General features: G+C 54.3%; 1 protein-coding gene across 1 annotated transcript in view; it reads left to right on the top strand.

Moving 5' to 3' along the window:
- Jph3 (junctophilin 3) overlaps nt 1-15,441 on the top strand; it is a 65,692-nt gene extending 50,251 nt beyond the window's left edge. Inside the window, exons 3-5 of the mRNA XM_028880818.2 lie at nt 2,600-2,724; nt 5,472-6,355; nt 10,376-15,441. Of these exons, the coding sequence (XP_028736651.1) occupies nt 2,600-2,724; nt 5,472-6,355; nt 10,376-10,456 (1,090 nt within the window). The 3' untranslated portion in view covers nt 10,457-15,441. The remainder of the gene's footprint in view (nt 1-2,599; nt 2,725-5,471; nt 6,356-10,375) is intronic.
- Nucleotides 15,442-16,086: the final 645 nt, after the last annotated feature.

Below are 16,086 nucleotides of genomic sequence, written 5' to 3' on the forward strand. Positions count from 1 at the left end.
TGCACATGATGTTGGTGAATTAATGGTGTTTTTACTAAGTGTGGATGTGGGAACCAATCACAGCCCCTAAGGGATGTCGGGAAACTGAGCATCACCAGGACAGCACTGGAGCTGAGCTATGAGTGCCGATATTACCAGACAGGACCTGAGCTACAACCATCTGAGGAGCTGCACATGTGCAGATAAGCTCCGCACCCTAGCTGCCTGCTGTGGGATTTGGGGGTGGGCACTCTCTCTCGCTCCCCAGGACACTTCAGCTCAGCAGCTGCTCTATCAGGGCTGTGTTCTGCTCTGGGACATTGCAGACCCTCTGTTGGAGCTAGGGGACCTTGCAGAGAATTTGGAACAGTTTCCAAGGTCGCACAGATTCTCAGGGAGGTCATTTAAAGAGTGCCACAGGATATGCTGGGATCACAGAACAGGATAGACGGGGACCCTAGCTAGGGGACACAGGCTGTCCTCCAAGGTCCCCGGGCAGTTTCTGCAGAAGAGTCCTGAGGGCAGCAGCTGTGGGTCTTCGGCTGATCCATTGTCAGCAATAAATCAGGTGTGATTAGAGCTGTGTTAGTGTGTCCATCTCCTTTGTCATGACAAATACCAGATACCCAAGGAATATTGTAGAAGGCGTAGTTTTCATCTTACATTCCGTGAGACATGAGGTCATGGCTCTGATGAGAAGCAATTGTCCTTTCCCACCACTAGGAACTGGCGTGCTTCAAGGGGTCGGATTTCATCCACACTACATTTTATAGCATGTTGGGTTTTCTTGACTCCTTGGGCCGACTCCCTGGAGTGTATGGCAGAGAGCAGGAGGTCCTAATGCCTGGGGAGCCGCATTAGAGGAGAGCCTGTGGGCTGGACCAGGTGTCCTGGTAGCCTGCTTCCCTTCTTGGCCACTTGGCCTTCCACACTTGTATCTGGGTAGCACATTTTCTTCTAACACAATCATTTGAAAAGCAAAGCTCTAAGTGGCAAACACTGTGAGCATTTTGAGAGTTAGCTTGGAGAGTCCAAGGCACAGGTGCCGTGAGACATGGGAACCCGGCTGCTGGGCAGAGACTGTCCCCGAGAGCTGTGTGAGGAAACTCGATCTTCCATGTGTTCATTCTGGGAGCCCATCTCTGGGAGATAATAAGATTATTGGGGTGGGCCATTAAGAATAGCATTAGTGCCCTTTAGGACAAAGCACAAGAGATACCTTCTCTTCCTTCAAGGACACAGCCAGAAGGTATCATCTATGTGGGTCTTCCCCGGATGGCATCCTAACTTGGGACATCCAGCCTCAGAACTAGGAGAAAGATAACTGATTGAAAGTCACTGTCCCCCATTGCTTGCTCTGGCAGTTACCTGGACCACAGGCAGGAGACTTGTGAGGAAAATGCCACCTTTATCTCAGGGACTGGGGACTCCTGTTTCCAGTGTTGGGGAGGTGGTATTCATGTGTGGCATGATCCAGCCCTTGAGTCAACATGCTGGGAGGAAAGAGGGGCAGATGAGGAGCACCCCATTCTGCCTTGTAATTCCACCCTCTGCTATTCGAAGGGCAGGGTGGCCCTGTGGGACTCAGCAGAGACCCAGCACAAGCAGAGCTGGAGGAATATATACAGGTCCTGGCCCATCTGTCCCCAGACAGTGTCCTGTGTCCTCTTTGCCAGAACAGGAGCCTCCCCATCCCCACTCAGGGCTGGATGGAGCCTGAGGGACAGCTCATGTGGCAGGGACTCACTGGTGACCCGTTGCCACTTCCCTCCTGGGACGGGGATCGCCCATCTTAGGTTTCCACAGTGTGGGTGTTTGTTGATAAAAATACATATTCCAGGTCAGGTGGTGGTGGTGCACACCTTTAATCCCAGCACTCGGGAGGCAGAGGATCTCTGTGAGTTCGAGTCTAGCTTGGGCTACAGAGTGAGTTCCAGGAAAGGCACAATGCTACACAGAGAAACCCTGTCTTGAAAAACAAAGAAACAAACAAAAAAAAAATTCTAGGGCTGCTTGAGAGTGTGTACTGCCCTTCCAGTGGACACGAGTTCTATTCCCAACACCCATGTCTAGCAGTTCACAGCCACCTGCAGCTCCAGTTTCAGGGGTTCTGACACCCTGTTCTGTCCTCCAGGGGCATTCCTCAACATGTGATACACACACACACACACACACACACACACACACACACACAGAGTAAAAATACAATATTTTTTTAAACGAGATGTAGAGGTGTCTCACTGGTTAGAGCACTGCCTGCCCTTTGCAGAGGAACCAGGTTCAGTTCCCAGCACCCACACGATGACTCTCAGTTGCCTACAACTCTGGTCCTAGGGGATCCAATGCCCTTTTGTGACCTCTGTTGGCACTACATGCACACCATGCACAGACAGATGTGCAGGCAAAGCACCCATATACATAAAGTAAAAAATAAAGAAGAAATACACCACACTTTCTCCAGAGGCTGCTGTACTAAGGCTGGTTGTTGGTGTGAGGGATGTTTGTTGAGTGACTAAATGAACAAACAGGAGCCGAGGGTAGACACCCAGGGAGCTCACTGCAAAGGGTCCCATTCTGGCCTTCTACTCAATGCTCACCCTTTGCCTTCTGTCTCCCCCAGGACCTCCCACTCACGGGCCAAAGCTGAGGCAGCACTCACAGCCGCTCAAAAAGCCCAGGAGGAAGCGCGGATCGCCAGGATCACTGCCAAAGAGTTCTCGCCTTCCTTCCAGCACAGGGAAAACGGTGAGTTCTGCCTGAGCCAGTGACTCTGAGGGGCAGGGCCCTGGGCGGTGGCTCCTGATGCCACCTGGGGCCGATTGTCACCCAGAGCTAAGGCCTTACCAGTGACATCCCTTGCTGAAGCTGGTTCAGCAAACGCGTGGATGTGCATGGACTTCAGTGTCTGTTTCTAAGCCCTCTGCGTGTGTGGACACTGCTGTTCCTTTTCTGGTGTTATTCTATAGCCATCTGCAGTGGTGGATTTGTGCCCTCTGTAGCAAGAGTGGTTGGAGGGCTGAATCTAGTCCCATTCAGTAATTTCTGTTGCTTGTTTCTAGTACAAGATCTTATTCTGTAGCCCAGGCTGGCCCATCACAATCCTCATGCCTCAGCCTCTGCCATGCTGAGTTTTGTTTTGTTTTGTTTTTGTTTTTCAAGACCGGGTTTCTCTGTGTAGTTTTGATGCCTTTCCTGGAACTCACTCTGTAGATCAGGCTGGCCTCGAACTCACAAAGATCTGCCTGGCTCTGCCTCCCCAGGGCTGGGATTAAAGGCGAGCGCCACCGTTGCCCAGCCCATGCTGAGTTTTGATTTAATCTTAATGCACACTTGATGAAGTGCAGAGAGCCACTTATGGGCAATGGCTGCCAGGTTGGAGAATCTCTAATGAGTATAAGTACTGTGTCCTTTGGAAGTCACTGTCCTTCCTCTCTGGGGGCTGTGTGAATGATACATGGGGGCACAGGGCCTCCGGTGTGGGACAGTCAACTGTAGTGGGGTTTGCGCCGTGTGCACCCATCCTCAGAATACCCAGCTCTACCTTGCATCCCTCCAGCTTCATTGGGAAGCATCCCAGTCCCACAGAGCCTGGAAGCAGGGTTGAGGTCACAGTCCCTCCTGTTTGCTCCCAGCTACGGTATACAAGGGTAAGAACAAAGCCTATAGAACTAGGGTGTGCCATGCCCAGTCTGTGTTCTCACACAGTGACAAAGGGGCCTCTGGGTCTGGGCTGAGGAGCGAAGCGCACGCAGCTGGCACTGGACCTAGCTAGGTCAGCAGGTCAGATGAGTCTGGCTGTCTGCTCCTTCTGAGGCTCTGCCCAGGACCTGCTCTGGTATCCCACTGTGGCCACCAGCACCTTTCAGGTGTTTCTGATGTAGAGGAGGAGGTGGCCATTAACTCTCTGCACAGTCCTCCCACCCAGCTGCTCCAAGCTTAAAGAGAAAGTCAGAAAAAGCCATGCATGGTCCCCAGTGGAGGACCTGACCACCTGAGACTGAGGTGGCTCTTGTCCAAGTCAGTGGGCCACAGGCCATCTGCCCCACATTCAGACTACTAGACACCTGACTGACCCCACGCCAGGTGAGCCACGTGTAGAATATGTAGATGGACAAACATGCTAATAATTCCCATGGGTCCCCAGGCTCCAGCCCTGAATGCTTCTGATTCCTTCCTGGGGTCCTACGATACTGCTCCAAGGAGCTTTGGTTGGAGGGGATGTAGTATTGTCTGAGGCACTTGTGTGTAGAATGATGACCAAGGGAATTGTCCATCATGCTCTGAGGAACCTGGGCAAAACCCATAGGAGCCAGCCCTAGCCCCAGCTGGACTTTGGACCCCTGACTACCCGATGTCAAGAGACAGATGTGTCGCTTTATGCCCCGTGTATGTGGGCCTTGGAGCACGCAGCTGGCTGCTCCAGGGTATTGCTTTTGCCAGGGAGGCCTCAGCTGATATCTACTTTCTGTTCAGAGTTGCCTCCTTGAGAAACCTCTATGAGGGAGGTCTTCACCTCGAAGTACCTCAGCTGCCCCTCACTGGGATGGGACCAGATCACTGGATAGGGCTGATGCAGGACCCCTTCCTGACTGTTGCTCTGTGGTCTCTGGCCACGCCTACTGCCTGGGAGGCTGCCGTGGCCTCACCTCTCCAGCATTGTGTTACTGCCAGGTGCCCTTAAATCCCTCTGGGATTCACTTCCCCACATCAGGGCATTTCCTAGAATGCATTATCAGCCAGTGGGTCCACGCTGGAAGGGAACTGGGTGCTGTGTCCCCATTCCTGGTCCTCAAGGCTAGCAGCTGCTGTATTCTGCCTGCCCGAGATCTTGTGAAGATTCTGTCAGAACAGACATTTAGATGGGTCCTGGCTCCCAAGCTCTGGCTATCCCTGGTTCTAAAAACATTACCAAAGTGTTTCAGCTAGGGGCAGAAAGCTGCCCTCCTATGGGCTGGCTGCTTGGGGAAAAGACCCTGGTAGCCAGTCCTTCTGAGATTGCCTGAGGCCACGGGGATGGAAGGAGAGGGTGCAGGATGGGTCAGAGCAGAACCCACGATACTCAAGTTGACACCATCATATCATAGCCTGCATATCCATGGACCTAGGCCACAGGCTCTGGGATTATGTTGCAGCTGCCACAGATTCCTTCCTGGTCTTCATAATGGTCTTCCAGGGACAGTACATGCCTGACAGCTAATTTAAGCTAAGAATGACCTCCATGGCGCTGGCAGCCAGGCGCGAGCTTACCCCTAAGGTGCAGGTCTAATGGGCCGGCGGCCTCACCCTCTTGAAGAAAGCCACAGGACCACCTGCAGGCTCATACCCTGACTTTCCAGGTCCCTGATGTCCAGACAAGGTACTCTGGTGACAAGAAGTGCCCATGCTCTAAGGTCCTGCCAGTTATCCTTGCTGGGTGACCCAATCCACACTGTCACGAGGCCTCCCTGCAGCGGGCTCCATGTAACCCCGTGAACTTTTGTCTCCCACCCAAGGGCTTGAGTACCAGAGGCCAAAGCACCAGATGTCCTGTGATGACATCGAGGTGCTCTCCACCGGGACACCCCTGCAGCAGGAGAGCCCTGAGCTGTACCGCAAGGGCACCACCCCTTCTGACCTGACCCCCGACGACAGCCCCCTGCAGAGCTTCCCCACCAGCCCCACGGCCACCCCTCCGCCAGCTCCTGCCTCCAGGAACAAGATGGCGCACTTCTCCAGGCAGGTCTCAGTGGATGAGGAGCGAAGCGGGGACATCCAGATGCTCCTTGAGGGCCGCGGAGGAGACTATGCCCGCAACAGCTGGGACGAGGAGAAGGCTGGGGCCTCTAGGGGTGTCCGCAGTGGTGCCCTGCGCAGCGGCCAGCCCACTGAGGATTTCCGCACCCGGGGCTCGGGCCACAAGCAGCCTGGGAACCCCAAGCCCCGGGAGCGGCGGACGGAGTCCCCCACCACTTTCTCGTGGACTTCTCACCACCGGGCAGGCAATCCCTGTTCTGGGGGCCCCAAGCTGTCAGAGCCAGATGAGGAGCAGCTGAGCAACTACAAGCTGGAGATGAAGCCCTTGCTAAGGATGGATGCCTGTCCGCAGGACACGTACCCCCAGAGACGGCGTCACAGTCGGGGTGCTGGGGGAGACCGGCGCTCTGAGGACCGGGGCTTTGGGCTGCAGAGACTGAGGTCCAAGTCCCAGAATAAGGAGAACCTCAGGCCAGCCTCCTCTGCAGAGCCCACGGTGCAGAAACTAGAGAGCCTGCGGCTGGGGGACCGGCCCGAGCCCCGTCTGCTGCGTTGGGACTTGACCTTCTCCCCACCCCAGAAGTCCCTGCCTGTTGCACTCGAGTCTGACGAGGAGACTGGGGATGAGCTCAAGTCCAGTACGGTAAGTGCTGCCCAGCCCTGCAGGACAGAGGCAGTGGGACCCAGGGCCATCTGGTACTCTGCTCTGTGCATTTCCTCTCGAGGGGCTGAGGTGCAGCTAGTGTGGGTATCTACAGAAAGCGGAGATGCCGTACCACAGGGATCCCACTTGCTTTAGATTGATCCCTGAGAAGGCTCCCCATGGGCGCAACCCTTTAGAAGCAGGGTGGGTGCCCACGAGAGCTCCTGGAGGGGAACCAGTCTGCCTGTGCTTGGCATCCTGCCCCTGACTTGTGCAGACCCGTGGCTGTCAGTGGCTTGTGTTCTGGATCTGGGCTAGAACAGGGCTGAGGTGCCTCTGTCCAGACATCCTTTCTTCCCTGAGTATGTTTCACTCATGCCAGATGCCAAAACTGGTCAGGGTCCAGCTCCCAAGAAGTTGATGCTCCACACATGGGACAAGAGGATGGAACCCTGCAAGGCTGCCCTGCAGCCAGGCTCTAAAGTCTTCCTTTCTGTGGAGCTGTAGTTATCCAAGCAATGGGAGGTTGTTAGGAATCCATAGCATTGAGGTTCCTGGGCCCTGTAACCTTTGGAGATTCATCATGTCCCATGGGGTGTAGGTCAGACTCCCACACGAGTTCCCTTCACTGGACCCCAAGAGCAACTCTTTGTCTGGCCAGACACCCCCTTGTCTTCCCCTCCCTGCCCCAGGTTAGGCCTTTTGAAGGAAAACAGCCTCTCCTGGGCCAGAAAGGACATTTAAGGGGCCTCCTGTATCCTCTAAGTCCACAGCTGGCTCCATGAAAGAAGACATGGGAAGGATGCTGGCTATACAGAGCCTGGTGCCCTGGGTACCAGTGGCCCCAGCAGACAGGACCCCATTCACCTGCTATGGCACAGATGGCCACCCTCTGGTGCCGGGGCTTTTGTGACACCTAAGCATCTAGCTGTGTGTGTAGACGGAGTGCTCTGTGGCATGTGGTTTGTATGGGTCACACACCTGTGCCAGGCCCAGGGGGACCCTCTGCAGGGTTCCCGTTGCCGCTTCAGCAGGGGTCAGTGTCCATCTCAAGGGGCCTTGGGATGCTCTGGTTTCATCTGACAGCCCCAGCAGCCACTTGCCCTAGGGGAGATGTTTCCTGTGGCCCTCGGCTCTCCTTGAAGCCACCGATTATTACTTCTTACTGCTAAATTCTAAAATGTCTCCTCCGCTCTGGCTGCTGCTGGGACCACAGTGCTGGCTTGGGCCTCACCCCGCCAGCACAGAGCCTGCTGCGCAGTTGTTGTGCGCATGCGGAGTGTGTGGCTATTTCAGGAGCGGCACAGCAGTGGGCAGGGGTGGGAGGCTCAGGAGTAGTTCTATATTTAGCCCACTTCCCCGAGTTGGCTTTTTTGGGTGTTTTAAGACGCAGCTTCTGGCTGGGATTGTATCTCAATGGTAGAGTGCACTTGCCCAGTGTACATACGGCCTAGGTTCAGGCCCCAGCACCACTGAAAAGGAAAAGCAAATTGAGCCACACCCATAACCCCAGCACTCCAGAGCTGGATAGAGGAGCACTGTGAGGTCAGCCCAGCCTGGGCTACATAATAAGGCTGTCTTTTGCCAGAGCACAGTGTGTAAATTGGTTGCTGCATGAACCTGGGGACATAAATTTGATCCCTGGAACCATGTTTTGTTTTGTGTTTAAAAAAAAAAAACATCAGCCACAGTGGCATATGCTTATAACCCCAGCACTGGGGACATAGAGACAGGCAGATTCTCTGTGGCCCGTCAGGCTAGCCCACTTGGTGAGCTCCAGGCCAGTGAGCATCTGTGTCCAAATAAAATGAGGAGGGAGGCTCCTGAAGGAATGTGGGATTGTCCTCTGACTTCCATATGCATGTGCATACCTGTTCACCCATACATGCACACACACGTGAACATCCACACAAGGGACATACACATGAATAACTAAAATAAATACCCAAAGTTCCCTAGGGTAGATATGCAAAGCATGGGGACCAGCCACAGGCTGGCCTTAAAGTGTAGGGTGGGAGAGCCAGAGGCTTACAGTGCAGGGTCACTGTACCCTAAGGCTTCCAGCTGGGGTGAGTGATCTGGGACACTCTCTCACTGCCGAAGGCCATCCACACTCCAAGAATAGGAACTGAAGAAAGGAACTCCAGCCCCGCGCTCCCCACCCCTTCCACCCCTGTGGTCCCAACTACCTGAGAAAGTAGGCAGGGTCTCTGTAGGTGCCGTGCTGTTCTACTGACCTGAGAGGAGGTTGGGCGAGGCACAGGAGCGAAGCAGATGGGAGGTGAATGCCCCCTGCCTGCTTTCAGGGGTGACCATGAGTGGCCTCTGGGAGGTTGGCTTCCAGGCATCTCAAGACCTGTGTGTTCCCTTCCAGTGCAGGGCTCTGTACAGTATGGCCCGTCCTGTGTCCTGGGCAGGGAGGGTGGGTCCTGACTGGAAACACCACTTCCTCCAAGTTGTCTGGCAGTGGCGGGTGGGTAGGAAAGACCCAGGGCTCTGGCTCACGAAGTTCCTAGCCATGGTAAACTGTGGTCCTCTCTACACCTTACAAGACTTCTCTGAAGTGATGGAAAGAACGTGAGTCACCTGATTTAGACTTCCCATACCTGGTAGCAACTGCAGACGGTTCCTGAGGGTTAGGTCACTTTGGTGGTGGGTGAACTCTTGATGAGATAGGGGCCTGGTCCCAAAGCTATCCTGCTCCTCTGTGCTTTGACATACCCATGGATGGGCCTGGGGCTGGACAGAACAGCCGAGAAGGGTGTGGAGCAGTGGGCTTTTCTCCAGGCCAGGCATTGGGGGGACAGGACCCGCCCTGGGCCAACTCTGCTGTTAAGGTCCTTCCCACGTCCTTGCAAGGCTGGCTCAGCCCAGATATCACAGACACTTCAAAGTCCATGCCATAAAACACTGGAGTTCAAAGGTGACTCTGCTGTAGTGAAATCAGTGGAGGCAAGCTTCCCTGTCCCCTCCTGCCATGCAGAGCCTGGGTCCCCATCCATTCTTCAGCAAGGTGGTAATGGGCTGGGCTGCTCGGGTGCCAGACCCGGGCAGGACTGACTACTAGGATTGTCCTTGGCTAGTCCCCAGGGGATTTTTTAAAAAGCCCCTGCTTTGGCTGTGGAGGTAGCTCAGTCATAGAAAGCACTTGTCTAATGTAATCATTAGCATCATAAAATAGAACATATTTAAGAAGCCCTCTGCTTAACCAGGCATGTGGCACACACCTATAACCCCAGCATTCAAAAGGCTGAGCCAGGAGAATCGAATCCCTAAAGCTTAACTTCTTGGTCTGTTACAAGCCAATGTCTCTGGCAGACAAGAAGCAGACCCCTTTTGTGTGGAGTCTAGGGTCTGGGATGTGAGCTAGAAGGTGCATGTGTGTGGTCAGCAGGCCAGGTACCTTGTCTACTCAGAGGCTGTAGGGCGGAGCCTGAGGTGCTTGCTCTGCACCCACGGGGCCTGGCCAAGATGTCTGCAGTGCTGGTTAACGGGCTCCTCTCTGGACTGCTGGCTGTCAAGGGCAGATGCAAAGCGTCCGCGATGACGGGACTACGGAGCTTCCTCCCCCTGCACTGCCTGCAAAGCCTGCCCCCGGGAGCGGGGAGAAAGCAAGGTGCATGAGCAGGCAGCCGGCCAGGCAGGTGTCCAGGGCCCTTCGAGGCATTGGCTGTGATGAGGGTGACGGCGAGCCGTACTGAGACAGACAGAGCTAAGGGCTTTAGGAAGTGCCAGGAGAAACTAGGTACTGGGGGCATGTTAAGAAAGCAGCCAGTGGGCAGCAAGCAAGTCTACAAGCAGGAAGGAGAGGGAGCAGGGGAGATTCCAGGTGACCCACTGAAGAGTCTCCCTTCACCAGGTTCACGAGAAAGATTAGTGCAGAGAGCCCCCAAGACACCGGTGAGTGCTCTTGCAGCGGGGTGAGGCTCCTCTGCCCTGGGTGTTGGCTACTCTCATCTAGGCACCAGTGTGTAATGAGGCCCTGCACTGGCGTCTCTCTCACTGTCCTCTCTGTTCCAGGGCTCAGCTCCCATCTTGGTCGTCATGGTGATCCTGCTCAACATTGGAGTCGCCATTTTGTTTATTAACTTTTTCATCTGACAAGATTGTTGTGACCACGGAAGCGATGATGTACAAAAGGGACGTTAAAAGCAAAACAAAAGGGGGAATCCTGACTCGGACAGCCCCACGACTCCTGTCTTTCCACGGAAGAACAACATGATTGGGTATCACTCACAGTTTGCCTTTTTTTCTGGGTAATGTTTTTTGGATTTTAGCCAAAATTCTTTGCTTGTATAACACGATGCTGTGTGGCATGGCAGGAGGAGGCCGGCATGCCACCCCTCCAGCTTGGTATGAGAGGGTCCCGGCAAACCAGCGGCCAAAAGATCGGGATCTTCTTCGTGTTTCCTGCCGGGTGTGGAAGGTGGCAAGCGAGAGGAGGCACCTTCCCAAGGGTGCCCGTCTAGCCGGGGGAGGGGGAGGGCAGCTGGGGAGCGCAGCTGGGGAGGGCATGGCTCTGCCCTCCTGTCTGGAGTAGCTGCTGGGAGTGTGGGCCCAGGCCCAGGCCCAGGGACAGGGACAGGGCATCCTGGCCTGTCTCCATGGAGTCTGTGCTGCGTACCTGTGGAGGGAGAGGGAAGCCCCTGCTCTTCTTCCCAGAACAGACCATGATCCCTCTTCTCGGCACTGCCCCACGGCCCTCCTAAGGAGGCTGCCTCCCCACACTGAGTCTTACGGCCAAGTCTGTTCCCCTGCTGTCCTCTGCTCACTCATTGTTGGCCCTGTCCAGCCACCCTCCCTCCAGACCCAGGGAGGCCATGCTGCAGACGTCCAGGGCTAACCCCGATCTGGCCAGGCACATCTGAGCCCTGATGCCAAGGGGCTATGGCCCACATGCCCCGGACAGCCTGACAGCACGCCTGGGCTGAGCATGTGGCGATTTGCACCTAGTATGCAGGATGTATATTCAGGCTTCCGTGTCCCTGGCAGTGACGCCCCATGGAGGACGTCACCTCTCACTGACCTCCACGGGGTCTCACATCTTTGCACTGTGCCTGCCTCGACTACCCCTAACAGATATGCATATTCCCTCCAGATGCCTCAGTGCTACTCCAGAGAGAGTCTGGTCCCGGGACAGGAATGTGGTTGAAGCCAGTGGCTTGAAAGTCCTGGAGACTGTTGCATACCCAGCACTCCCCGGATGTACAATGTAACTTGTTTCAGTCAAACAACAGGTTCCTCATGTCTCTGCCTTCTCTACCAGGGTTGTTCCCTCATCCAAACAAACGAACAAGGGATGCCAGCTCGACTGGTACCCATGGCTCCGTCAGTCTTCTTGGGTGCAGCCCATCTGTCTTATGGACTCTGCCTTGCTTTGCTCGTGTTCAGCTGTTCTCTGCTACCTTTCGAGCAGATTTCTTTACTACAGTGCACTGGATTGCTATATTTTTAACCAGAAATAAACTACAGATTAGAGCATGTTCCAGCGACACTCAGCTTTATTGTTTCCGTTATCCACCCTGTTCCCTATCCACTGCCTGTCCCTTCTCCCAGGCTGGTTTGGATCAGGGGTCGAGGTGGGGGAGAGGCTCAGCAGGTACCCTGATGCATTTCTGGTGTTTCTAAAGGGTTCTTCCATCTTTTTGTACAGCTTACTTTTCCATTCACTTTTTTTAGTATCAGGTTGCTGCAGATCTGGCGTGAACCAAATAAATGATTCCTGCTCTTTGCAGCCATGAGAGCTGTCCATACGGGGCTATGTGAGTTGTAATTCTGTCTGCAGAGATGAGGGGCTCAGTGTGCATCCCAGGAGCTGCATGACCCAGAAGGGTGCTGACTCATGGAGGTGGCACATTTACTCACGTTACCTTGACATATGCACAAAGCACAGCCCAAAACGTGCCTAAGAGGCTCTCACAGGGGACAGCCCTCATCCACTCATTCGCTCTCAGTAATGCCACCGTAGAACCAAATCCACAGCCTGGCACTCCACTGGCAGCCTGCGGTACATGCAGCACAAAGCCACTTCTCTAGTCCTGGTGGATTCCAGGCAGAGGTGATGGAGACTGAGACGCACACTGGGTCTCGGGGGCTCTAGCAAGCTGCCCCGCAGTGAAGGAGACACCTTGCAGCAGCCTATGGCTACTCCCATCTGTGCAGAGCCCACTTCCTCCCTGAAGGCAGAGTAGATGCAGCATGTTGAGCAAGAGGAGGATGGTGGCCGGTGGAGATAGACCCGTGTGTCACTCTGGCTCCCGGGGCACACAGTAGGTGATGAGTTTTCACTAAGATACAGCTTGATCTCAGAAGATACTTTCGGAGTAAAGAGAAGTCCTTTCTGGAGGAGGTGGAGGATACCCAAGGCCCTTGCTGCCTGCAGCATGGCTGTATGGCTGCTGAGTGTTGAGTCCTGCACACTGAAGGCTCGTGCTGGCACATATGGGGAGCCTGGATGAGTCTCAGCACAATGACAAGTTTGAGGAGTCCAAATGTCTCAGACCAGACGGCAGCAGAGCCCAGGATAACGTAGTGATGGTGCTGGTCAGAAATTCCACACAGCTCCCACAATGCAAGGGTCAGGCACAGGATCTCAGGGAGCGCAGAGAGCAGACTACTTTCCATGTAAGTTTCTGCTTCGAGCTAAACTACTGGCCAACACCTGACACCAGGCTCCTCCCATGCACACTAATCAGAGGAACCACAGCCCATGGCTACCTCTGGCCAGGTCAGTACCCAGGGCAAGCAGAAAGCAGCCACACTTCCCAGTTCCAGCTTGTTCCTGCACCCTGGCCAAACAGGTCCAGTTCAGACAGCCCACAGGGCTACCCTCAGGGAGGCGAGACAATGCTGAGAGCCCAGAGTGCTTGGAGGCCCAGCCACGAGCATCAGTGAACATTTAGGGAGATGAGAGGTTCTGGGGTGTCCTTTCTGGTTAGAGTCTTGGTTGCACTCCACAGACCTCCAAAGCCCTTGAATGGCTGGATAGTTCCATACATTTGCACCTGCCTTGCTCCAGATGTCTCTTGGCTGCTTGTTTTTTCCTCTCTCTAACCTTCCTCAAGAGGATGTGGGACATTACACTCTTCCTCCAGCTTAAGCTCAGTTTTACTTCCTGCGGTCTTCCCACGATTGCAGCCTCTGGTCTCTGTGATCGACTGACGGCCACACAGGCCACTTCTTGACACCATGGAGCTCTGTACCATCACGTCACCATCACAACAGGTTAGCATCCAGACTAGGAAGGGCTTGGGACCCTTAGCTCTGCTGGCTCACTGAGGTCCAGCTCCAAGTCAAGCCCTCACCAGGACAATCAAATGTCCCCAAGTGCCAAGATCTATCTGTCCTGTGTACCTTGGCCTTTAAGGAAGAGAAAGTATAGCTGTCGTTGTTAAACTTACCAAACAAAAATAGCTAAGCTGCATGCCAGTGTGAATTCTGGGAGCATGCCCACAAGACTCAAGCCGTCTCTTCCTAAGGAGCTGGACAAGGCCTTCATGGCTGCATGACAACAAGGGGACAGGTATGCGGCAGGCAGGGAAGCCCTGCGTGGGCAGCTGCAGTCCTCGGTGGCCGAGCGCTCTCCAGACTCTAGCAGACACTGCTCCCGGAGTCTGCTTCTCCAGCCCTCTCCCAGTGTGGCCAGGCTGAAATGTGTATCGGGCAGTCTCCTTTGGCTCAGTTCCCTCCTAAACCTCAGACATACTGGGACTACATCAAAGTGGGGAGTGGGTCCGTACATTCCACAGGAGCTGCGCTGTGGGAACACAGGTCAAAGGGTTGCCAAGGTTGTCCGAACAGGCAAGGCCACACACAACTACCTCATTTCTGGGCTAGCCTGTGCCCATCCACCACAGACTGCAGGTCAAGATGCAAACGCCAGTGGCTAGAGAAAACACTTCAGACGGACTCACCCTGCCCTTTGTCCTAACCCTCCTAGGTGCAGATGGCTCTTAGCTGGATGCTGGTCCCCAACCCTGTTGACAATGCCTATCAGCATGCTGCTTTCTGTCTACCTTGGTGACCTTGACTCAACTCTGGTGAAGGTCAGCCCAATACCAGAGCTGTCTCTCCAAGGGTGATGTCTGAGGAGGCTGTTGAAGATCCTATGTCCTAAGGGCACAGTAGCCTTCAGGTTGCAGATTCCCCTGAACTGTGCAGAAACAGAAACAAGTGCAGCCCGTGGGGTACACTGTGCAGCCCGTGGTTCAACCTTGCCCACCAAAGAGGTTCTGTTCTCTCCCTCTCGGGCCAACATCCACTTTAGTAGGGATATCCCACCAATTCACCTCCAGCAAACGGCTCTCACAGACCATTCTGAGTCCACAGGGCAGACACTACTATCCAGGGTGGGTGAGCAGACACGTGGGTTCAAGCTGAAGACTCAGGGCACAGGGAGCAGCATCGGGTGGTGTACAGCATCATTCCTCCACCATGAGACCGACACCTGGCAAATGCTGCTTACAAGACCCGCCAGCCTGAGCACTGCCCTGCTGGGAGCAGCGGTAGCTACAGAAGCCCGGGCAGCTGTAGGCGGCAGGACCTACAGCTGGAGACAGGTCCACAGACAACACCTCACACTCAGTGCTCTCTGGGCTGGCACTCCTGAGCCTGCTGTTGCCCACGGGTCAGCTTCCCTCCCAGCAGGCCAATCCTGAATGCTCTAGCTGGAGCCTACTGATTGCACCATTGAGCATTCCCCCAAAGAAGAGCCACCCAGATGACCTGAGGACTGTGTGCTGAGCTTCCCGTGGCCACGACTGGTGTAGATGCCTTTTTGTGACCGAGTCAACAGTCTTCATCTGCTTGACCTTTTCCTGATCTTTCTTTCCTCTTGGTGCATGTAAACCACCCATTAATGCGACTGCTCTGCGGATAAGGAGGGGCTGTTAACTGAGTTACGTCACTGGCACAGTGGCTGCTCTTGCCTTGGCCTCTTTAGTTGGAAACAGCTTGGTTAATCAAAAACTGGAAACAAATCCTCTCTAATGAATGTAACTTTAAATCAGATTTCACACCTGAAGCAAGGGACACTCACGATTCAGAATTCTCTGCTCCTTTACTTAATAAACTCATTTGAAACCACAGGAAGCTTGTCTCCTTTCATTACAAACCACCTTCCCGAAGCCCCCAAAGCCACAGGTGCAGGGTGGGTGGAGCCTCTACCACCCGGTCGCTCCCAGTCTGGAACAGGAGCCCCAGGAGAACACCCTGCCAGAGTGATACCCTAATAGTTAACAAGGGTTCCAACACCAGATGGGAGCACTGGGTGCTTGACTTTCTCCCGACACACTCCACCTTTGTGGGTAGGAGGAGGGTATGGGACAAGGATGAGCCCTTATCGGGGTCTATGGGGGTCCAGCCCCTCGATAGTCCCCTCCCAGGGTCCGGGAAGAATCTACAACCAGCTGATAATTAAATGAATCTATGTACACGAAACTCCTTAGTTCATACACTGCAATTTTCTGTGACAGTTCTCTCTCTACACAGCTTCTATTCTGCTGTCATGTCTAGCTCCTTCCTTGCCTGATTTCTCTATATTTGTCTACTGTCCCCTCTAGGTTCTATCTTAATTCCTTCATCTAGTTCTGTCCCTTCTAGGTTCTCATATATCTAGTTCTTTCCCCTATCAGCTCCTCTCCCATCTCCTTCTCTCTCATCTTGTTCTTCCCCATCTGGCTCTTCCTCATCTTGTTCTTTTCCATCTGGCTCTTCCTCCTCTTCCATCTCGT

Source organism: Peromyscus leucopus, chromosome 5, assembly GCF_004664715.2.
Source record: "Peromyscus leucopus breed LL Stock chromosome 5, UCI_PerLeu_2.1, whole genome shotgun sequence".
Taxonomy (NCBI): Eukaryota; Metazoa; Chordata; class Mammalia; order Rodentia; family Cricetidae; genus Peromyscus; species Peromyscus leucopus.